Consider the following 23,602-nt stretch of genomic DNA (forward strand, 5'->3'; position numbering starts at 1 on the left):
CCATAAAAGTATAGTTTTTTTTAAAAACTAGCAGTGGAAGTAAAGGCAAAACAAATACTATAGACCCGTGGCCGCTCAGTAGCTATCACTCGGGTTCGCCTGCTCCTCATCCATGATATTTGCCAGTGCTTTTCCCTTTGTTGCTTTGCTCTTCATTTTTGGGATGCAATCCAAACTCCCAAAATCAGGGTCACCTTCTAGACTAGCTAACAGTTGGCCGGCCCGCCCTTCCTCAAATCGGTCTCGCAACTCTCTCCCAACCTCCATACGCGCCACCACTTTGAGGGCCTTCAAAACTTCATCTGTTCTGATTAGCTTGACGCAGAGCTTCATGGCTTCCCAGCCAATGTGAGCTCGCTCATGACATTGCTCCTTAATACTGTTTTCCAGCCCTCGAACAAAGGGCAATATCTCGTCCTCAACATCTCCCTCCCGAATGCGGATTCCTATTTGAGGGACAACCCACTCCAAAATGGAGTCAAGGTTGATCAGATATTCCCCGTCTATCAACTTTGTCAGCGTGGGCTTTATTTTCTCTACCTCTGGTTCGAATTCGCATGCCCAGGCCATAATCAGGGAGTACACCTCCATAATCATCCTGTAACGAAAGTGAATGTGCGACAACTCCTCTCCCAGCATTAGGTGCGCTCCACTCCACAATTTCTCTTCTTTGTACTTGAAGAGTCCCTGCATTCTTTTATCCGACACCGTCCCCAAAAATGGAACCAATTTCTTCTCGGTTCTCAAAGTAAAATTTGCCTTCATTGAACCTGCACAAACTGTTAACTCCAAACTCTACAATGCAAATGACATAAAAAACATTTATCAATCAATTTATTGTAGACTCAATACTTCGCTCACAAACCGAAATAGTTATTTCCTTCGCCGTCATTTGCAACGGGTCATAAATGCAGAATTAATGATATAAAAGGAATGAGATTTCGCAGTAGATTTGCTGCCCTCCGCCATCATCTCTAAAAGGTACTCTGCACTCGGCAACTTCCTCATTAATTGCAGTGTCTTTGAGAGGGTGTACTTGTCATTACAGGCTGCTTGTGTGCATGTTGATTGTTTCATGCTTCTAGGACTGCATTAAATCCACTTCCACACTCTGCCATCTCCCTTCCACCACTTGGCCATTTGGCTTGTCATGTCGCATCCGAGGTTGGAGAGTAGGTCTGCCACTGCATTGGCACCTCGCCTGACGTGGGAGGCCCGAAACTCCTCAAAGAGATTGAGTTTCTCTCAGATGATCTCCACCCAATGGGATAATTTCCATGATGGGGTATTGCCCTTAGCAATTGTGTTGATGACCACTTGGGAATCTCCTTCCAGGTGCAGCCTTGGGATTTTCATGTTTAAAGCCAATTCAGTTGCCATAAGTGTCGTCTGTACCTCTGCTTCATTATTTGTTCCATCCTGCAATCGACTTGCTCCCTTGAAAAGGATGAGCCCTTTATCATTTCTCGCAACTACTCCCACTCCTGAGGTTCCCAGGTTTCCTCTAGATGCCCCATCGAAGTTTATTTTAACCCATTCCTTGCTCGGCGGTTCCCATGTAACCTCCTCTTTTTCTAAAGGGGGATTAACCCTCAGGGACCCATTAACAGGTTGACAACTCACAAGAGGCCACTTAGCTTGAATATCCCTGTCCTCGCTAGTGTAAGGGTATTTTGCCAGATTATGGTTTATGGCTGCCACTGATACAGATTTTGCTATCGCTCTTTCTACCCTTAACAACACACTCTCCATTGATTCTTCTTTTTCTTGAAATATCCTTTTGTTTCTCTCCTTCCAAATCTCCCATGCAGCGAGGGATGGAGCCACTAACCATAAACTAGAAAAAATAGACCTACGGCTTGGTATATTCTAACTGGAAAAAAGGTCAAGGACTGTATTAGGTAGAGGGATCGTCCATCCTAGCTTCCCTAAGAGGAAGCTCCATACCTTATGCGCTTCCTCACATTGTAAAATTGTAAAAGCAGGTGATCCAGGGATTCCTCTGCCTTCTTGCACATTATGCATCTGAAAGGGCCCAAGAAGCCCAGTCTACACAATCTTTCCCCTGTCAGGATGTGCTTTTTCAGAACCAACCATGCAAAGGCTCCTGCCTTTGGGAGGATTAGGGAGCTCCACATAATTTTTATTGGCCATTCCTTTCTTTCTTCCAGTTTGTCAAGAATACTGTAACCAATCTTGACCGAGTACTGCCCCGATTTTGAACCACACCATCTTATAGTGTCTTTCTTAGTGGACAACATAGGGGTGTACTCTTGCATGATACTCTTTAATAGGTCTTTTTGATTTGCAGGCAAGGGTAGATTTTCTACGTCTTTCCATTCACACAGGTCTACCCCTTGGACCCTTCTTTTCATGAGAAAATCTCCTACCTTTTCTCCCCACTGGATTTTAGTGACCTGTATAATATTCTCAATATCTTGTCTATCTGAGAGAGTTGGCCTCCCCTCCCATGAGTCTGTCCAAAAATTGGCCACTATCCCATTGCCTATTTCCCAAGTGATGTGCTCAGTAATGACATGTCTGCAGGAAGCAATAAAATTCCATATGGCAAAGCCTTTTGGTAAGGTGTTGATAGTGAATATGCATTCCCTGCTCATCTAGTCTAGGTACTTATGTTTTAGTATTTGTACCCATTTCTGATTCAACTGGGAGTAAATCTGCCAAATCACTTTTGCCCCCATTGCTTCATTTAGGAGTTTCCAGTTTCTCAGTCCTACACCCCCTGCCTGTTTGGCTTGACAGACTTTATCCCATGCAACCAAGGGAATTTCGTCATTTGCTTCTTTGTCGTTCCAAATAAATTTTCTCATCCCCCTATTTATACAGTTAATCACTTTCTCCGAAATCTTCAAGGCTATCATGGAGAAAATGCGAAGAGCAGAGAGGACCGCTTTGAGAAGCATAATCCGCCCGGACAAGGTGAGTCATTTACTCTTCCACCCTTCAAGGCGATTTGCACAAACATCAATGAGGTTGTTCCATAGGGTAGGGCCATTATTCCCACCAAATAAGGGGATACCCAAAAACTTTCCAGGTAGGGAACCCATTTTGACTCCTAGGATATTTGAAATTTCTTGCTATATGTTGACCCCTGTGTTAAAGAAAATAGCTTCCGATTTGGCCCAGTTAACCTACTGACCACTTGCTCTGTAAAAAACATCTATTGTCCTTCGAATCACTCGGGCCTCTTGAAGTGAAGACCGCCCACACAGTAGAGTATCATCTACAAATTGTTGATGTCTAACTGGCTCCATTCCCTCCGCAATTTTAATCCTTTCCATATTCCTCGTTGTTGTTGTGATCGAATTAGTCTTCCCAAGACTTCCGCCAATATAATGAACAAGAAAGGTGATAATGGGTCACCTTGTCTAAGCCCACGTGTAGTTTGAAAGAAGCCTTGCGGGCTACCATTAACCAAGATAGAAGTCCACACCCCCCCTATACAAGCCCATATCCAACTAATCCATTCTTTGGAGAAGCCAAAACTCTGTAGAACCTGGAGAAGAAATTCCCGATCCACCATGTCATATGCTTTTCTAATTTCTAATTTGATTAGCATTCAATCCACTTTTGATTGACGAACTGTGTAGATAGCCTCATGGGCAATTATTATTCCCTCCACAATTGATCTACTTGGGACAAAGCCGCTTTGTTCTTCTAAGATGATATGACAGCAATGGTTTCAATCTATATGAGATCACTTTAGTTATCACTTTGTAAATGGTGTTGCACAAAGAAATTGGCCTGAATTTATTGAAAGAAGTAGGGTGCTCCACTTTGGGGATAAGGGCAAGTAGTGTGCAGTTTAGCTCCTTTGCAACACTCACCTTGCTTTGTGGTTCCTCCACTACTGCCCAAACATCATTTCCTACAATCTCCCAGAAGGTTTGGTAGAAAAAAGCCGAGAAACCATCCGACCCTGGAGCTTTATCTCCTACCATACTAAAGACCGCTTTTCGAACCTCCTCAGCTTGAATGGGTTTCATAAGTGCCTAATTTTGTGCGTCTGTTATAAACTTCGGGATAACATTAAGCGCATTTTGTTGTTGCTCCAAATTGGTAGAATTTCCCTTAGATAGTAATGCTAGAAATAACTCAACCGCCTCTTTATTTATGTCCTCCAAATTGTCTAATAAGACATTCTCACTGTTGTAGATGGTTGTGATTTTGTTCCGGGATCTTCTTGCCTTTACCAAGTTGTGAAATTTTTTTGTATTTTTGTCCCCTTCCTTTAGCTAGCACTCTCTCGACTTTTGTCTCCAATATATCTCCTCTCGGGCCAAAACTTCACTATATTGCCCTTTGAGGTCTCTCTCCTCCAAGAACATCTCAGATGTCATCCCCTTTTGAATTATATCTTCTTGCAAGGTCGCCAGCCTGTCCTCCAGATCTCTTTTATTTGCAAATATATTGCCAAACTTGATTCGGTTCCACTCTTTGATTTTGGACTTAACAAATTGCAACTTCTTGACAAAAACAAAGGCCTTAGTACCACAAATCTCTAAGGCCCCCGACCACCATTCCTTGATTAAATCCCTCAAGCTTCCATCCCTCAGCCACATTTTTTCAAATTTGAAAGGACATCTAATGGGGGGGGGCATCAAAAGCTATGGTGAGCTCCACTGGTAGATGATCTGAAGCAACCATTGGTTGGATATTTGAGGCGAAAAGGAGATTGGTTTCCACCCAAGGCCCTCCCAAGAAAAAACGGTCAAGATTCTCTGCTACGTGGTGCTCTAAGATCCTTCGATTAGACCATGTGAACTGTCCTTCCTTGGATTTGACTTCCCTGAGTCCATTGTCAGCCACAAAATTTTGAAAATTTACTTGGGTCGCAGAAGATCCTCCCTTGCCCCCCAATTTATCACTCAGATCCAATATAGCATTGAAGTCGCCCCCAATAATAATAACACCACCTTCCAGATCTCGAATGAGGGAAGACAGGGGCTTCCAAAAATTTCTTTGAAGATTTGGTTTTGATGGTCCATAAACATTGATCAAGGTGAAATCAACGTTTAGGGGATAGGAATGGACCTTACATACCTGCCACATACTGGAAGCAAAAACTTCCTCAACCTTGTGATTGTTCGCGTTCCAGAGGATACCCAGACCTCCCGAGGCTCCCTCTGAATCTACAAAGACCCCCATCCACTTCTTTCAGGATCCCATGAGTACCTTAGCTTCCTGTTTGTTCATCTTAGTTTCTTGTAAGAAAACTACGTCTGACCTTAATTGATCTAACCCTTGTTTGATCAATCGGCGTTTCTCAGGGGCATTGCAACCCCTGACATTCCAGGTTATGATTTTCATTGTCCTTCAGGAAGGGTGACACCCTTCCCTACTATCAATTTACTTTGGCCTTTGGCACTTCCAGCCAGTGCAATCTTGAACTAATTTGACTTTCTGCCTCTGGATCTCTTTTCCCCCATCCACACCTTGTTACACACAGGCTCCGTTTGCTCTATTGTCCTTGTTTCTAGAATGTCTTCCTCATCGTCAGCTCCATTAGATTCTCTATTTTCCTTGGATTCATCCTTGTCAATCCCCAATTCCTTATCCTTCTCAAAGTGTTGTACTATCTCCGAACTGACTCTTGCTTCCACTGGAGGAATGACCCTGGATTTAACCTCATCCAAAATATCAACTGCTTTCTCTACTCTTGCAATGGCATCTTCTACCCAACCTGTGGCCTCCCTATGATTGTTAATAAGAGGAACATCTGTTACAATTTCTTCCACCTCCTGGGTGGTATTGTTGTGGGCCATCGAGACCTCCCCTTGAATAAAGGGATTTTGCAGAGGTTGAGTCGTGTCCTCATTTGATTTCGTCTCCTTCCTTGTACTTTCCTTGTTCGCATAGAAGGTAACCTTATCTTCTATCGTTGTCTCCACAGTTTTCCCTTTAGGGCCTATTAAACGGGTTTCCTCCGTGTGTCCTTCTTTATTGCAATGCTTGCATATTTCGTTAGATTCCTCCACCTCGATAATTTGAAGCCACTGTCCTGCATTTGTTTTGGTCTCAACTTGTTTTGGAAGTGGGTAATGGGGTTTCCACCCAATACATATTCGTGCATACATACTGAAGTCTTTGGACTCAATAGCCTCATCCGCTTTGATGTAGAATCCCAGTTTTTTACCTAGGGTTTGGAAGAACTCCTCATTCCAGTATTCTCTGGGAAGGTTATATAATCTTAGCCAGATAGGTACCTCTTCAATCGGAGCCAGCACCGGATTGAAGTTAGGTTCCCAATCCCTAACGTACAAACCCCTTCCACCCATGAAAAAAGGTTCGTTATTTAAAATTCCTTGCTTATCCTTACCGTCTTCAGTGATTACCAAGAAGAACCCATTTGGAAGAGTTTTGAGTTCGATTTTGCATTTCCAATTTTCAGCACACCAACCTTTTATCTTACCCACCGTCGGCCAGTTACCGAAACATTTTACAAATAATCCCCTCTCCCAGAAGAAGGCCACAGAGTCGTTCCAGCTTTTGTTGTCTATCATCAACGAAACTTTCTTTGTTCTCATGCCCTCTTTTCGCTCCAAGACCTTCGTCGGCTTCTGAAAATTCCTTCTAGGTCACCATTCTTTCTCTTGGAAGTGTTGCCATATAGTTTTCGGGCCATACTCCTTATTGTGATGCCCTTGGGTTCTGGTAATCTCCTTTCTCAAATATTTGGATTATCGAGCTAACGCTTCCTCCCCCCATTGCTTGTGGGGATGAAAGAACCTGTCCTGATCCTCCCAAGCCTTTCTTGGATTTTGCCAAGGGCGTTTACCAGGTCGTGACTGCGTGAAATTCTTCCGCATTCCCTGATCTGCATATCTTCGACCCTGAGAGCAATCTCCTTGCGATTGAAAAACCTGCAACTCCCTCAGTCAGAGCCCTAGTCTCCTCCGTCGTTGCTCCATCTTTTTGGGTACAAAAGTTGGACATTAAATCAGCAAGTATGGGGGTATTAAATCAACAACTTCTATCACAAGAATTAGAACGTGCTCAACTACTGGGTCCTTTCCCCTAGATTTAAAGATTTCTTAAGAGATAGAAAGTAATCACTATCATATTTCTAACTAGGGATTTATACGATGTTTTCATTACACAGTGGATTGATCAGAAGCTGAATAAGAGTTTCTTTTTATTTTTATTACTTTTTTCCTAGACTATGAAAAGTATTAAGTTTTTTTTATTTGAAGAATAATAGTTAATAGTCGCTAATCATGAGGCGGGGACGCAATTTGATACTTTGACCATTACTTTAACATTATATGGTTTTTGCCCGCTAGACTGCTAACTCAATGTTAAATAAATTACATGCATGGCAATGATGTTGAATACTGCCTTTCACTATAAAAATTGATGAGATCATTCTACCCATTGTGGGCAAACGTATGAAATGCAATCAACTAAGAATGGAAAAGTATAATTGCAGATTGCCAAAAATAAATAAATTCTAACAGCAGACATAAATAAAAAAGAATCAAATAAATTTTAATTGTCGAAAGCCAAATCAACCAAATTCACGGATATCCAATATTCATCGGAGATAAGTCAAAATAATATAATCAATTGAAATTAAAATCATCCCTAAACAATCACTCATATTGAAAACAAAATTGATTGGGAATCACCAAAAAAAAATCATCCAGAATTCAATCGAAAATGCGAACCACGCATGTCGAATTAGCCCAAAATTCGACAATACCTCGGTATGCGAATCCACATTCAAATTCCACAACCAAATCAAAATCCAATTCCCATCCTCTGTCCTTTTTTGTTTTGTTTGTTTCCAGAAACCCAAAAAAAACATGAAAAAGAAGAAGAAGATCCCCTCTTCTGCAATTTTTTCCCGAATAAAAGGTTTCCTCCAAAAAAATGGAAACTTCCTTAAAATTTATTACTACTCGTTTAATAATTTCCGTCTTTGATTCTCTTTATTTTTAATTAATAAATTTTCATTTTATCTTTTAAATAATCGCTTAGCTTATTAATTATTTATGTTTTTATTTTAATTAAATTAATAAAAAAATATACATATTATTTGTTAATTGAATTAACAATACACTATATAGAAACATACAAATGTATGTATATATTTTATTTAATACACACAGATAATTATATTTAAATAGACTTAACTTAAATTTTAATAAAACCTAATGATAAATTAATAATTAAAACTACCAAAACAAAAAGACAATAAATCCATACGCAACACATGCAACAAATTAAACCTAAATGAAACACAAACACATACTCACATGCAACATGCCAAGGTTATCGGATTTTACCCAAGTGGTATTCTAATCCGGTTGACACAAGATAGGAAACATTGCTCTAGTGTCAAGCAAGGGCTAGGGTTAGAGGGACAGACAAGCCTTATGCTATCTCCCACAACTTCTATCGAGATTATGTAGCCACGCTCAAACCTGTGAACTAAGTGGAGTTGATGCCTTGTACCTGCAACCTGCATAACACCAAACGTTTGCAAATACATATACATGTAAAAACACTCTAACAGGTGAACGAGAATCACAACATCACATCTTGCTCACAAGTCTCTAACAGGTGAACGAGAATCACAACGTCGCATCTTGCTCAAAAGTGAGTGATGTGACATCATCCCATTCACCCCTATACAGTCATAGAAGAGATAAAACATATAGTTACTATTGAACATCATATTCCAAGATAGTAAATCACACCTACTAAATAACTTGTAATCATAAATGGATCGACATAAAATCCTAACATCACGATCATGTCCTAAATATATCATCATAATAACATCATAAGGTATCTCAAACAAGAGAAATTCAATCATCAACAAGGAAATCAAATGCACACATGAGATCCACTATCATCTAACATAACTATCATAAGGATAATTCCCGGAGGTATTACACGATTTGCCTTGTGTATTCAAGAATGATTATTTTATTACTGCAATATCGAGGAAGGAGGAAGGGCCTTTCGATGAATCCACTCACTCGGATGTAAATGGAGCGTTGGTTTTGAAAGAACCAATAGCCCCACTCGCTTACTATTTTCATTGCTTCTGGGGAGATGCGGTAGCCTACATCACCTATTAGTTTGCATATAACAACATATACAAATGCATCATTTATTCTCTTGAAATGGAATTTGGCCTGTGTGATTGGCAATTGAGTGTAGTATTCCCAAACTCTTTTTTGCCCAAGCGCTTCTCCTAACCTACCTTCTGTGTTGAGTCTCGGGTTCTTGCCACTCCTTGCTACTACCCATATGACATAAGAAGTCATGAGGAATTTTTTTGTTTGCAACACATTGGACAACTACTCATGAATGTTATCTAGGATGATTTGGGCCCAATCAAAATATTTTTTACCTATCAAGACTGTGTGGATGTAATAGAACATCCATAGATGATAATGTCTGCAATCTAGCTTCGTGAAAGCACGACTAAGCATGATAATTAAGTCCATGGATGCCACCTTGAAATCAACCCTTAGTATATTATTTGTGGCCTTGAGGCCTGACTTCCTCAATTCCTCTAGCCAAGCTTCATTTATATGACATTTGTAGTTTGAGGCATTTTTATTGAAAATGGTAGCTACCTCCCCTTCGGTGGTCTAGAGGACATTTTCAAACTGAGGGATTCCAAATGTCATTCCAATCATTTTCGAGCAAAGATCCACCACTGCTTTTCTTGTTGCATCCATACATTTCCTTGTATCCTTGTTGTAATGTTGGGCCATTGCTAGGATTAATTCAGGTGATTGCATCGCCTGAGGGAAAATGGTAGCCTCAACCAACCCAGATCTCTTGATTCTCCTATATGGGCCTTCAAGGTTTGGTTGAGCCACTTCTGTTCTGATTTCCTCAATTTCTATGTGACCAATGTCTGTATCAGTCACCCATTGTACTTCACTTTCCAGTTTTGACACCAAGATCTGTCCTTGATATTGATACTTCATGGTTGGTGGGTTCTTTTCCAATTTGATCTCACCCCTGGTCCTCTTTCGAGATGATGTGGAGGGTTCCATAAGACTACCTTAGCTTGCAACAAAGAAATACATATGATCAGCTTCACAAGATTGACAAAACACAAGAGACTCTAGAATCTAGGGGTTCTGAGGTTAATAAAAGCCTATTATGCAAAATTTCGAGATCCCTAGGTTCCAAGTTTTCGAAGCTTGAAAGCTCAAAACATAGCAACAAGAACCTACTTGGGGGTTTCAAAGTTTCGAAACTCTGAGGTGAGTAACCCTAATCTACAAAAGCAAGAAAAGAAGCACACAAAACAAGAAACGAAGCAAAACAGGAGGGCAAACAACCCACAAGGGAGAAAGAGTAGAGGACAAAGCAAGCCGCGGGAGGACCAAATTGTTGGAGGAGGGAAATCAACGAGAACTTCAAGAGCTTGAGCGCGCAAATGAGTCAAAATGACTCCTCAAGCACACTATATATACCCTTCCAAGGCATCGTACGATTTGCAACATGAACCCCCTTCGAGATTTTGGAACTCCGAAACTCCAAAGGAAAACAAACAAGACGAGGAAACACTCAGGATTCCGAGGTTCCGTGGCCCGAACAAAACATCACTTCGGGACTCTGGGGTTTTGAAGTTCCAAGAAGATGGGAACAAAACAAAGACAACCCGGGATTCTGGAAACACGAGATCCCAAGGCTTAGGGAAGACAAACAACAAGACTCCGAGACTCTGAGAACCCCGAGTTCCGAAATCAAACGAACACAACAAGGAGAACCCAAGATTCAAGACTTTCAAAATCCCAAGGCTCCAACAAGGAAACAAAATAAGAGACCTTTGAGATTCCCGAGACCTGGAATTCCAAAAGTCTCAGAAGGGAAACAACACAAACTTTGGAATTCTGGGCACCCGGGATCTCGAAGTAGGACAAGAGGCCAGGGGGCAAAACACACTTCGAGATCCCGGAAACCCAGAGTTCTTAAGTGGACAAGAAAACAAAGAACAAAGGACTCCAAGGTTTCCGAAACCCGACAATCCGGAGCAGCAAATCAAAAGGAAGAAAAGAAAACAAGGGCAAACAAAAAAGAAACAAAGGAGTACCCACATTTCTTAGGGTGAAATGGGAGTAAGGAGTATGCAGGGCATAACACGGTCCATGATTTTCCTCACACTGCAACCCAATGTGAATGATACTAATTGATGTCATATATGTTGAGACCTATTCTCTACAGAAATTCAACTCTTGCATAACATCGACTGCTGAAGGAAGTTCTATATCCTGTAACTCATCCAGCACTATTCCTAGAATTTTCAAGTAAACACAAAAAATTACTTTGGAAACAAGCTTCTCTTTGTGCCCAAACACAACAACCCATGTAACAAATGGCAGCTTATACTAAACAGGATTGTTGGGCTGGCTAGAAGCTGCCCTACTGAGTAATCTATAAACAGCATTTAATCAATCCAGCAGGCAACTTTGCAAGCTGCAATATGATATTTTTCTTGCTGAAATGCACTTTGTTTCTGTGTTCCCTCCTTACATTGACATCCAATGTTTTTGAAGTAGGTATTTTTGGACAAACTCTATCACCAGTGTTGAATGGTATGACAAACCCTATAATCTGGCAGTATGTTGCTTATATGCACTTTGCAAACCTTATTCCAGATTGTAAGGTACAAAGTTATTTTTTTTCGCAAGTGGGTTTGCACTTTAAATGAAAGCCAAGGATTGGGCTTTTGGTGTAGATTCAAATTCACAAAATTTTTATTTTAAATTCTTACAAATTCTTCATAATATAGAATAAACCCTCTTTACAGGTTGCATGCACATGTGAAATGACTTAGGTTCTACAATTAGAAGAGCACATGTAATACTAAATTATTTAGATTACCGGGCCTTTGGCAACAGGTGCACAAACATGCTAGAGAATTAAACTCAAATATCTTAATAGGCTCCGCTTTGAATTCTGTATCCTAATAAATGCAAAATCAATGATTGATACCTACATAACTTAAAAAGCTCTAATGAAGAACATCAAAGATTCAAAAGGAAAGTAACTTCTAGAGCCAATTAAACTGAACTACAAAATGTACAGGTGATAACTGAAAACCGTGAAAAAACATTAACATTCAGCCAGAATATTAGCATGGTCCCTGGACCTTGCCTTCTTGTACAGTTGGAGCAAGGTCTACAGTTTTACACTTCCCAGTGTATATATAACTCTGTTAATGAAGGTCAATCTTAAAAAACACAAGAAAACAGAATAATCCATTTATTAATGGAGATCTAACCAAAAAATAATGGAACCATACATTAAACTAACACCCAAACAAATATAAAAGTCTCATAACACAATGCAAAGCTTTCTCATAAATCTTTTCAAGTTTACATTACAACTAAGCATTGCCCAACCTCTTTAGCAGTACAAATGCATACACAAAATTTTGATCCCCAAATACAAAACCTTCATCCACTTTTTTCTTTAATTCAGCAAAGCAAAGAATTAAGAATGGTAGCAATATTACTCCCACAAGTATCAAATTAGAGATAGAAATTTAGTCTTAACTAAAATTTTGATCCCCAAATACAAACCCTTCATCCACTTTTTTTTAAATTCAGCAGAGCAAAGAATTTAGAATGGTGGCAATATTACTCCCACAAATATCAAATTAAAGATAGAAATTTAGTCTTCACTATCTCATCCAGGAAACCTGCCAAAACTGAATCCAAATCCCATAAGAATAATCCCCATGAAACCAAAAACAAAACAAGATCCTATTTGAAACCCTAGAAACCCTATCTATAAGCAATTACAAGAGTTTCAATAAAGCCAAGCCCATCAAACTTCAAAGTGAACTTATCTTCATTACATGGTCTGCACTGCAATTTCTCAGATGGATGTCTCTCCGAATTGCTCATTTTCCCCTGCAATACACAGATCTCACGTAAAATCATCTACCCACAACTAATTTCAGAACTACACAAAATTGAATGCTAAAAAGACGTCCATAAAAAATCAGAACTGCAAACTCACCCTTGCCAAGGAGAAAGTGCTGATCTGAGAGTCATGTGTTTGGCCCCGAAAATCTGAAGCTAAATCCAAAGCAGTAGACATGACTGCTTCAACAACGACCATTAAAACTTTTGATGGCTTCATTTTGAATAGAAAAAAATGCAATCACAATATAAGAAATAAGCCATGAATATATTCTGTGACACAATTCTATTTGGATTTGAGAGAAAAAGATGTGGGCTAAAAAGAGCCCCTTCCCCAAATGAAATGGGTATTCAAATCCGGAATGTCTAGGCTTGCCCACCTGATTTTTGTACAATTTTTAAAATCATAAAATTCAGTCTTAAAAATACTCAATTTTTTACCAAATAGATTGATTTCTGGCTTAGCCGACTCATTTTCTGATTAAGGATCCAGATTTGTTGCCAGATCTACCGCCTCTAAATTTTCGTTCTCTCTGTTGATTGCCGGTTTGTCCCGTTATCATGTTTCTTGGTTTAACCGACAAACTTTCTCTATAACCTGCTCTTTAAATCTGGGTGACTTTGTATATATTTTGATGGAGAAATTACAGTAAAATGCTCTTGTCCAATGGTAAAGAGTAACTATTTAATTTTATAGAGCACAAAAAATAGCCATAGATAAAACCACAAAACCAATGCCGTCATTTAACAGATAACAACATAATTGTTTTAGAATGAAATAGAACACAACAAAAAATGATCTGGCTGTATATGGATTTTCCCAAATAAAACTCTTGAAACCATGGCAATGGACTTACCCCAAGATTGTGCTCTCAAAAAAAATAGGCAGAGTTTGCAGGAAAAATATTACGAAATCCTACCAAAGCGGATTTTTAAAAAATGAGATGAACCATAATCTAGCTTCCTACAGCTGCTGCTTCAATCTAGCCAATAAACGAAAAGTAGATCTAAAAATATCAGGGCTTTGGGGCTCCTAGATTCTTGAGCTTGCAATAAGATATAAGATAACAAAAATTTAATTGCTAGTCAAAATTTGTTTCCAGGCATAAGGCAACTGGTTCAAAAATATTCCGTTCAACTTTATGGTGTGAGAATGTCTTAATTCTGGAAAAATGCCCACAGCCTATAGGCTAATAAGTCAACAAGTCAATTTACTTGGATAGCATCAAGCAGTCAACAGTTATCTTTGCAACAGAACAGTATATCTTTATATCTGCAGCAATGTATATGAATGTAGCTTTACATAAGAGAGGGCATACCATACAGTTGAATGTTGATCTAAGGTTCCTTGCCACAGGTACCAGACAAACACAGAATTGCCTTAAACTGCCAGTTGCACATCATGCAAATGCTTTCAATACATTTGATATTTACTTAGGTTGAAATTCAATTTTTCTCAAACATGGAATACAGGAATAGTGAATTTTTTATTAAATGATAGAACTTGTCTAGACAGTAAAACACACACCAAAACCCTGTAGCCAACCCAAATTATATAAATGAAGATTAATTGCAGAAACCATGAAACACAATAACAGATCAAGATAATTCAACCTCACATTGCAGAAAGTGAAATAAGCATTCCAAATTATTCGCATTATAGGAGTGCTGTCACATCCAACCATGTACATTGAGTCTCCAATTTAAGCTTTGAACCTTGCATATTTTCTTTGCATGATATCAATCTATCAAATATCAATGTCTAAAAAGAAATTAAAAGAGTAGCTAAGAAAGCTTCATAAGAAAGAATCAGCCAACTAGCCAGACAACAGAACATTCCAGATGCACTCTTTGGTGGGAAATGAAAAGCGTATTAAAATGATCTCTTTACATACAACAGAACTTCAGAGCCGAAATTACGATTCTGAATTTGGACATCATTGTTAAACATCTTAGTTTGACAAAGAGTTCAGATATTTTCAAAGAAAGCTGAACTCATCACAAGTTACAGTTAACTCTAAACCAATAAGCTTTTAGTGCCAAAAGTATGATTCTGAATTTTGACATCCTAAATTATAATGCATCTTGGTTTGATACAGTAGTTCAGATATTTTCAAAGGAAGCTGAAATTTTCTCCCCCAACAGTTAGACAAACTAAATCTCTACGGAAAAAATGTTTTCAAATTACAGACACCACAGTTTTTTGCATGAATCTGACAAAACATTTGATCAAGTATAAGAAGTGCAAGCATGGTCTTCAGCACATGAAGTGACCTCCATGAAGTATACACATAAACTTCCCAGTGAAACAAAACATTCCTCCTTCACATTTTATGCTACACCTTATAGACAAAACAAATGCTACAATTTACTGCAACATACGGCGACTCTCATCTATGCTTTTATCCAGAAACAATATATTATCCATTCCCTGTGATCTGTCTGTATCTAGGTTCTGATTGCCAGCTACAGCCTCAGACAAGCAAAGTCCAGTGAACTTATGGTAAACTTGTATCAATTTATCAAGCATATTTAAGGTACGTTGCTGATCCTCATTCACTACTGCTAAATTCGCTTTCATGGTCTCCAACTCTTTTATTTGCAGCTTCACCATTCCAATGCTATGGCACTGAAATTCTAAACCAAGAGCAGCTCTTTCAGCATTTGGTAAGAAAAGCCTTGGCATATCCTTGAGATAACTAGAATCACTAAAACTCTCATTCGTAGTCTCAACATTGCTCTTGTGACTACCCAACTGTAACCCATGATAGGAAGACCTTGAAATTTGTGGCAGCAGGGGCAGCACTAAAATACTGCTCACAGGACCCATACTATGGTTAAACATCCTAACAACACAGTTCGCGCTAGTATCCCACAGACGAATGGTACAATCCTCAGACGCCGACACCAAAGTAGCTCCATCCATGCTAAAACTCAGGGATGTTATAGTTCCACTGTGATCAAAAAGTGAACCAATTATCCCATTCTCGTCACTAATCCCATTGTTTCCTCTAAAACATACTTTAAGAACAGCAACATAGATCCTCCCATCTATTCCCCCGGCATAGAGGGCATGTTCAGAAGGATCAACAACGACAGCATTTATCCCACAAGGCAACCTGAGCGTTCTTAAATGGGTCCCCAAACCTAGGCTCCAAATTTTCACAGTGCAATCCAATGAACAAGAAACAGCAATTGCATTGCAGCCCCCAATACCAGAAGTAATTCCAGTCACAGGCAAACTATGAGCAGACCAAGTATGCAAACTTAGCGATTGGGCATCCCTATCTAAGCTCTCTGCAATGTCTAGGATTCCAATAAGAGGCCAAACAACAAGAAAACCGTCGTCGCCGCCTGAAACCAACAATGATTCATCGTCGTTAAAGATTAGACAACTTACAGATTTTTCATGGGCATGCCATGAACGAATCAGTCGTCCTGTGGGTAACTCCCATATGTGGATTTGGCCTGAAATTCCACCACCAAGAAGATAGACTCCGTTTCGTGTGCAAGCCAGAGGGCCAATCTGTTCAAGGGGGAATATTCTGTTATGAATTTGGGGGTTACCCCATGTCCAAAAGCAAATGGGTGCCGCTGTAATGGAAAATGTTTTGTGCATTTGCGAAGCTGCAATGAAGTGAGCGTCACTGCCAATGGAAGTGATTGCATTTCTAGGGGATGCACAGCTATAGAAATGCATGAGCTCTAAACCTGTGGATAAATCCCACACTGTCATGTTACCTGAATCTGCTGTTGAACTTGCTACCAATATTTCTGAAGCCATCCGAGTTTTGGGTTTCAAAAACATTAGCCGATAGGCTTCTTAAGTATACTTGTGACTCCACAATTCACCACCAAACCTGTCTGACACCGCTAAACCATTGTGTCACGCTGTTAAACCATCTTCAGATGCAACTTCCAGGCGCTTAGAAAACCAGTCACACAACTTTAAGGGTCACAAAAGCCTTTCACTTCTGATAGATTGGTTTTTATCTTTGCAGTAAATGCGGTATCAATAGATTTGATTCACTGATGACTGTAACACACGAATTTTGGTACGTCAGATCTCCGATTCAAATCAGATTTCGATAGCCCTAAAATCCAAATATTTTCAGATCCGCTTTTTGTTTTCTGTGAATAAATTGAAGCAGCAGCTGTGGGGAAGATTTTTCGTTGCAGCTCTGAGCTCTGAGAAGGTGGGCCTTCGTGGGCCTTGAGAAGCATACTCGTTTAGAAACAAACTGTTTAGGGCCTTATCAATATTTCTTCGGCCGTCGAAATTGTTCCGTTCTTGTTCTTCATTTAGCGCCGCTATAAGCACACGCTGCCTGAGCAACAGGCCTCGGCCAGAGAGCCCATACAACAGACACCAAAAAAAATAGATTTAGAGACCTCCTCGTCCTGTGAGAGGTAAAATAAGAAAAAACTGACTCCAATGTTCATATTCAAAGTAGCAGAAGCTGTGATGATAAGAGGCCTCCGTTTATCTATATGGCCGAGGGCGCCCTATAATTACTTCATCTCTTATCTTTTATTAAGATCTAGAATTCAGTATATCTGATTATTCCAGGATGGAACATTCAATCCTTACAGTGCTTTCATTAATGGTTTCTACCAATTCAGGGAACTGATTAGTGTATGGTTATGGGTTAATTTTTTATCATGCCTTGGAATGAATACGGTTCCCAAGATTAAATCCATCCTTTCAGCTAGATCATATTTTATTCGAAGTTGATCATATGAGGATGGACAGTACAAGTAAGTAGGATATTCTGGGTTTTTTATTTGTGTAATGTCTTGTCCAACATTAGAAGAAGAATAGACTAGCATATTTATATTTTTTAAAAATTATGTAATATTAAAAGATATTATATTTATTTTTATTTTATTTAAAAAACTATTACATAATAATTAAGGGCACTGTATTTTTATATTAAAGATAAGAGATAATATATACTAGTTATTGTATCTTAGTGTGCAATGGGTACGCTGAAAAGGTATGAAAGATTAATTAAGAAGAAAATTGGTTTAAACAAGATCTAAACAAGGTCATGTTATGTTTATAATATGGAGAGAGAGAGAGAGAGAGAGAGAGAGAGAGAGAGAGAGAGAGAGATGGGAAAGAAAGGGAGATGGAGAGGAGAGGGAGAGATAAAGAGAGAGGAGAGAGGGATAGATAGAGATATGTAGGAAGAGAAAGAGTAGTGAGAGAGAGAGAGAGAGAGAGAGAGAGAAGTGATATATATATATATATATATATATATATATATAGAGAGAGAGAGAGAGAGAGAGAGAGAGAGAGAGAGAGAGAGAGGACATTCAGTGAATAATGTTGTTTGTGCAACAAAGGTCTCAATGGAGAAGTGATAGCTTCCATAACTGTCCATCCACTTACAGGGATCCTAACAAAATATATATATATATATATATATATATATATATATATATATATATATAGAGAGAGAGAGAGAGAGAGAGAGAGAGAGGAAAATAGAAATAGAGATGGAGATGAAGATTGAGATAGATATGGAGAGAAGGAAAAGAGAGATAAAGAGGGAGAGGAAGGGGGAGAGAGAGATGAAAGAGAGAAATATATAGAGGAGAGAGGGAGAGAATGAGAGATAGAAATGTAAAGTTAGAGATAAGTTCTATAGGAGAGAGAGAGAGAGAGAGAGAGAGAGAGAGAGAGAGAGAGAGAGAGAGAGAGAGAGAGAGAGAGAGAGAGATGGTTAGATAGATAGAGAGGGAGAAATGTTTAGAGATAGAGGTGGAGAGAGAAAGAGGGAGAGATAGAGATGGAGAGGAAGAGATAGAGGGACTGATAGAGAGAGAGATATAGATGGTGAGATAGAGTAATGAAGGCATAGAGATATAAGGGTATATAGAGAGAGGGATGGAGGGATGAAGAGACGTGGAGACCAATAGAGAGACATAAATAAAGAGAAATAGAGATAGTCAAATAAATATGGAGAGAGAGAGAGAGAGAGAGAGAGAGAGAGAGAGAGAGAGAGAGAGAGAGGTGGGGGGGGGGATAGAAATATATGAGAAGAGAAAGAGATGGAGATAGAGATATATGGGAACTAAAAGGGAGAGAGAGGTAGAAGGGAGAAAGAGAAAAGGGGTAAGAGGGAGATATATATATATATCAGTATATATAGAAAGGGAGATAAAGAGGGATATGAAGAGGGAGAGAAAATAAAGATAAAGATAGAGGCCCTGATATAAAGAGATGCAGAGATGAGTAAGAGGGAGATAGAGAAAGAGGATAAACATAGCTCAATAGATAGAGAGGAAGGGGAGAGATGGCTCAATTGATAGAGAGGGAAATAGGGAGTAATATAGATAGAGAGATATACAAAGAGAGATAGAGAGTGATAAGAAGATAGATATATAAAGAGATATGAAGATAGAGCTAGAGAGATATGGATAGAAAGAGATAGATAGAGTGAGAGGTAAATAGAGAGTAAAAAAGGTGGAATGAATAAGAGAGAGAGAAGGAGATAGAAAGAGGAAGTGACGAGGGGAAAGGTAGAGAGAGGGGGAGATAGGGATATAAAGATGGAGAGATGCAAATAGAAAGGAGAGATAGAGATAGATATAAACTTGGGAAAGATAGAGAATGTGTGTAAGATACCAACATACATACATAGAGAAAAGAGACCTCTATCATGAGTTAGTATATTCAAGGTTTTGGCTTAAGTTAGGTTACAAAATTATATTTGAGAATTGAAAAGATCTAATAAATATTTTAAAAATTTAGATTGTAGACAAGATAAAAAAATTCTAAATGGAGATTGAGAGGGGAAACAGTCCAAAAAGCCCCAGGATTTCTAGAAAATGATTGGTTGAATTAAAGTAAGTCGATCAAGTTTAAAATATAATTATAATTGTAATTATATCAAAAATAAAAATAAATAATATATAATACATAATATTAGAATAACACACTCACTCGCTATTATAAAAGATAATAATTTATATCTGTGTGCACTATATAAAACCATATTAATTATTACTAGTAATAATTTTATAATTGTATTTAATAGTTTTCATTATAGAACATAATAAGTACAATATATTATATATAATTTAATGTATTATATTTACATTTAATGATTTCTAATATAATATACATTTTATAATAATTTATGAACTTTATTTTGTAATATATAAAATATATATTATATATATTTATATTTAATAATTTATAGTCTAAAATATAATGTATAATTATAAGTATTATCATAATATTATTTTAAAAACTATTTACATTGTGTAAAATATAGCATATAAATTTATTAAATATGATTTTGACCCACAAAATCATTAAAAAGAACAATTATAAATTTTAATAAACCATCATTTAATATTTAGCCGATAGGCTATTCCCTGTGGGAGGCACTCCCATCGGAATTGTCTCACGTCGGTAAACGGTTGTCTTGAAATAATTTTTGGAACGTTGTTTGCCGATACCTGTTAGTTGTTTCCGACAAATGTCCCGCTCATGCCTGCAATCAAATTGTGAGTATTAAAATCTGCAAAAGCGTTGTCTCCATCTCAGCAACTACTTGTCGATTGACTGAATGCACATCTATATCTGAGCAAAGTAGGATTAAGGTAGCACTCAATCCTTTTCTTCCACCAGAACGAAACTGTGGAATTTTTGTGCCTTAAGTTGTGGGAATTTCATAAGATGCAAGGTGTAGATTCGATCCATATGACAAGGAGTGTATGTACTCCGTCCCTTACAATATTCTTGACAGGATTTTAGTAACTTTAGGTAATTCTATTACAATATAAGTAGATTATTAGCTACATAGGTTCATAATAAGGCCTTACATTTAGCTCTCTAACTAGAGGGCTACATGTATAATTAATTTTATTAAGGAATTGTTTTCTTGAATATGAAAAGTTATAAGCTTTTCTAATGAGAAGCATAGGTTTCGTTGAAAATTAGTAACATTCTTAAATCTTAATTAAAATGATCTCTACAGTTATTGTTAAATATTTATAGTTGCACCAATGTCATATTGGTCCAAAGAGAGTTCATAATTGTAGAGTCATGTTTCCAAAATAATTTGAATTCTTTTGGATTATAGTATTGTATAAAGTTCACTATAAGATTTCCAACCTTAAAAATGGATGAAAATAAACTTTGCATCACAAAGATATGGTTAATTTCAGGATTGATTTACTAATACATAAAAATAAATTCAAATATTTAAAACAATTAAAATTTAAAAAAATTGCTAGACTACACCTCTATAGATCAAATATCCCTTTTCTCACTACTTTTCAAATTGTGATTTGGTAAGAATTTGATGATTTTGATTTCATTTGAAGAGTAAACATAAAAATTGGTTTAGTGGCATTCAACCATGTCAATCATCTCCATAAAACATGGAGATTATGTTGCATTTTGGTATCTAAATGTCAAATCAAACTATTTACAAACAAATAAGAAATATTTTATTTAACCTTAAAAATTTGTCAACACAAACCTCAAATAACTATAGATGCACATTATATAGAATCATGTCATGTAAGCCTCAATATATAGCTCATTAACCACACAAATTAACCAAATAACCTCTAGCTTCAAACTAGAAATTTTAATTGTATAGGGGATATGTTATTAGTACTTGAGATAGGCCTTACATTCAATAAGACTTTGACACCTTAAGGTTTTAAATATTTTCAGAAGAAATCAAGGACACGTTTTTCATGAATCTAACAATTGCTCCATGATTCTACACCTTCACTCAACACTTTTATAGGTTTTAAACAAGACCTTCACTCGTTCATTTCCCCTAGCTTGCATTATAATTAAGAACACTGGTAGCACTTTTGAACACCTACACTATTTGTTGGAGTATTGTCATTAATGCCAAAGGAAAGATCTAAGGACATCATGTTGCCACTTAAGGAGGGCCAATGGAGAAATTTTATACTCAAGCAACATTAAATAAAAAATAGGAAATCAAATTAACTTCTTATTTTAGGCTAACCCCTTCTACTTTGGCACCCAATTTAGAGTTTTAAAAAGTGCCTAACATAAATGAATTCACATTTATCGTGTGGGTTAGCCCTTGATATTTGTGTGCTCCTCCTTATAATTGACAAGTAGTGCAACTAAAACGTGGCAAGCATGCACTTTAAACCAAATTAATACTTGACAAGTAAGAGAACCATGTGATAGGAAATGGATTAGAATCAATGTATTCGGATTCTATTTTGTTATTTATCTTTCATAAATTGCATCTGGTCATGTAGTTTCACATGTTCATAGTTTTTGGTTTTCTCTTTTATATTTCATAGTTACAAGAATTTAAATGATGCATTGGATTTTCCAATTGTAGTTATTGAAAGTTCAATACATGATCAGGAATTTTCATGATCCATAGTTCCTACCTATCAATACATGCTCTCAAAATTTTTGACAATTAGTTTACAATGGTCACGATTCACACATTTATATTTGAAGGTTATCTCTAATGTAATATTTTGGGAATAGGACATTTTTTATTAAATGAATTGATTTTTTTTAAAGTTAAGCAATTCGAATAGGCAACTTGGACACACAAATTAAAAATGTGTCATAATTTTGAAATATTACTAAACTATTATTTTCATACTAGATTCGCAATTTTACATATCAAAATTGCATACCCCCAATTACTTGTCACCCTCCAACCAATAGAAGATCTAATCATAAAGACATCTTATATTAACCAAATAAAACTTGTGCATTTTTTAAATTTGACAATAAATTAGACAAATCAAAATCTAAAATATACTATTTAAATCCAACAATAAATTAAGCAAACCATTCTAGCTCAATACAAAACAAACAAACAAACACATAGATAGATATTTACATGGTTGCTAAAGTGAGGCTCACTAATTTAAATTGAATATTGGAGTTCAGTTATTGCCCATTGTATTTAACATTTTCTACATAAAACATTGAATTTTTTGGGTATATGGCTTGTGTTGACAAGAACATAAAATATTTTAATACTTACCATCACCCTCCACTTCACATAAGAGGGAAATCTCTCCACAAATCTTCTTTCGGTCTTGGATAGGGGAATGTTGTTGGACAATGTGTTTGAAATGATTTTAAGATTTTGAACGCGCGATAAGTTTAATATCAGATTTTTTGGACTTATTCTATGAACTATTATGAGGATCATATTTTTTTTCTAATTCTTAATTCATTCTTATATTATATTTTTACATTTTCATTTAATAATACTAGTAAATAAAAAAAAATCTATTTTTAAATTATATAATTACTATCGGCTTACCCATTGCACCTCATTCAGGTGCAAGCGCTAGTTAAATATTTTGTAAGAAGCAAAATATATCGTATGTTGAAATTACAATAAAAAATAGCTCACAAAAAATATTCTTAAGCCCATTTCCCCGTTAACAAAATGAAAATATATTTTAAAACATCTTACAATTAATAATGCAGTGCTATCTTCGTGGACAAATATCACAATATGGGCCAGGAATTAACTCCTCTTGTTCTTTTATGAGAGACCCTAATATTTTCTATGTTAGGAGAGAAATAGATCTTTTGTCTAAAAAAGTCGTCACTTTGACAATGATCACATTTGGAAACTTGATTCACCACACTTTTTTGAAAGCTAGTTGTGATATAGTAGCAT

The 23,602-nt window shown here is 37.3% G+C and overlaps 1 protein-coding gene and 1 non-coding gene across 2 annotated transcripts; both read right to left on the bottom strand.

The window, feature by feature from the left end:
* Positions 1-12,325: 12,325 nt before the first annotated feature.
* LOC131068016 (uncharacterized) lies at positions 12,326-14,366 on the bottom strand. Its single transcript, XR_009372145.1, has 2 exons — positions 13,024-14,366; positions 12,326-12,914 (listed from the first exon to the last, which is right to left on the bottom strand). It is a non-coding gene; the product is annotated as an uncharacterized LOC131068016 (transcript).
* A 419-nt stretch (positions 14,367-14,785) lies between these two features.
* On the bottom strand, positions 14,786-17,703 carry LOC131855753 (protein ROOT INITIATION DEFECTIVE 3-like). Its single transcript, XM_059219944.1, has one exon. The coding sequence runs from the start codon at positions 16,732-16,734 to the stop codon at positions 15,295-15,297; it is 1,440 nt and encodes a 479-aa protein (XP_059075927.1). The 5' UTR covers positions 16,735-17,703; the 3' UTR covers positions 14,786-15,294.
* Positions 17,704-23,602: the final 5,899 nt, after the last annotated feature.

This window comes from Cryptomeria japonica, chromosome 4 (genome assembly GCF_030272615.1).
Source record: "Cryptomeria japonica chromosome 4, Sugi_1.0, whole genome shotgun sequence".
In the NCBI taxonomy this organism is placed as follows: domain Eukaryota; kingdom Viridiplantae; phylum Streptophyta; class Pinopsida; order Cupressales; family Cupressaceae; genus Cryptomeria; species Cryptomeria japonica.

Coding starts and splice junctions, on each gene's coding strand:
- LOC131855753 (XM_059219944.1), bottom strand. CDS start 16,734: ATGTTTTTGAAACCCAAAACTCGGATGGCTTCAGAAATATTGGTAGCA.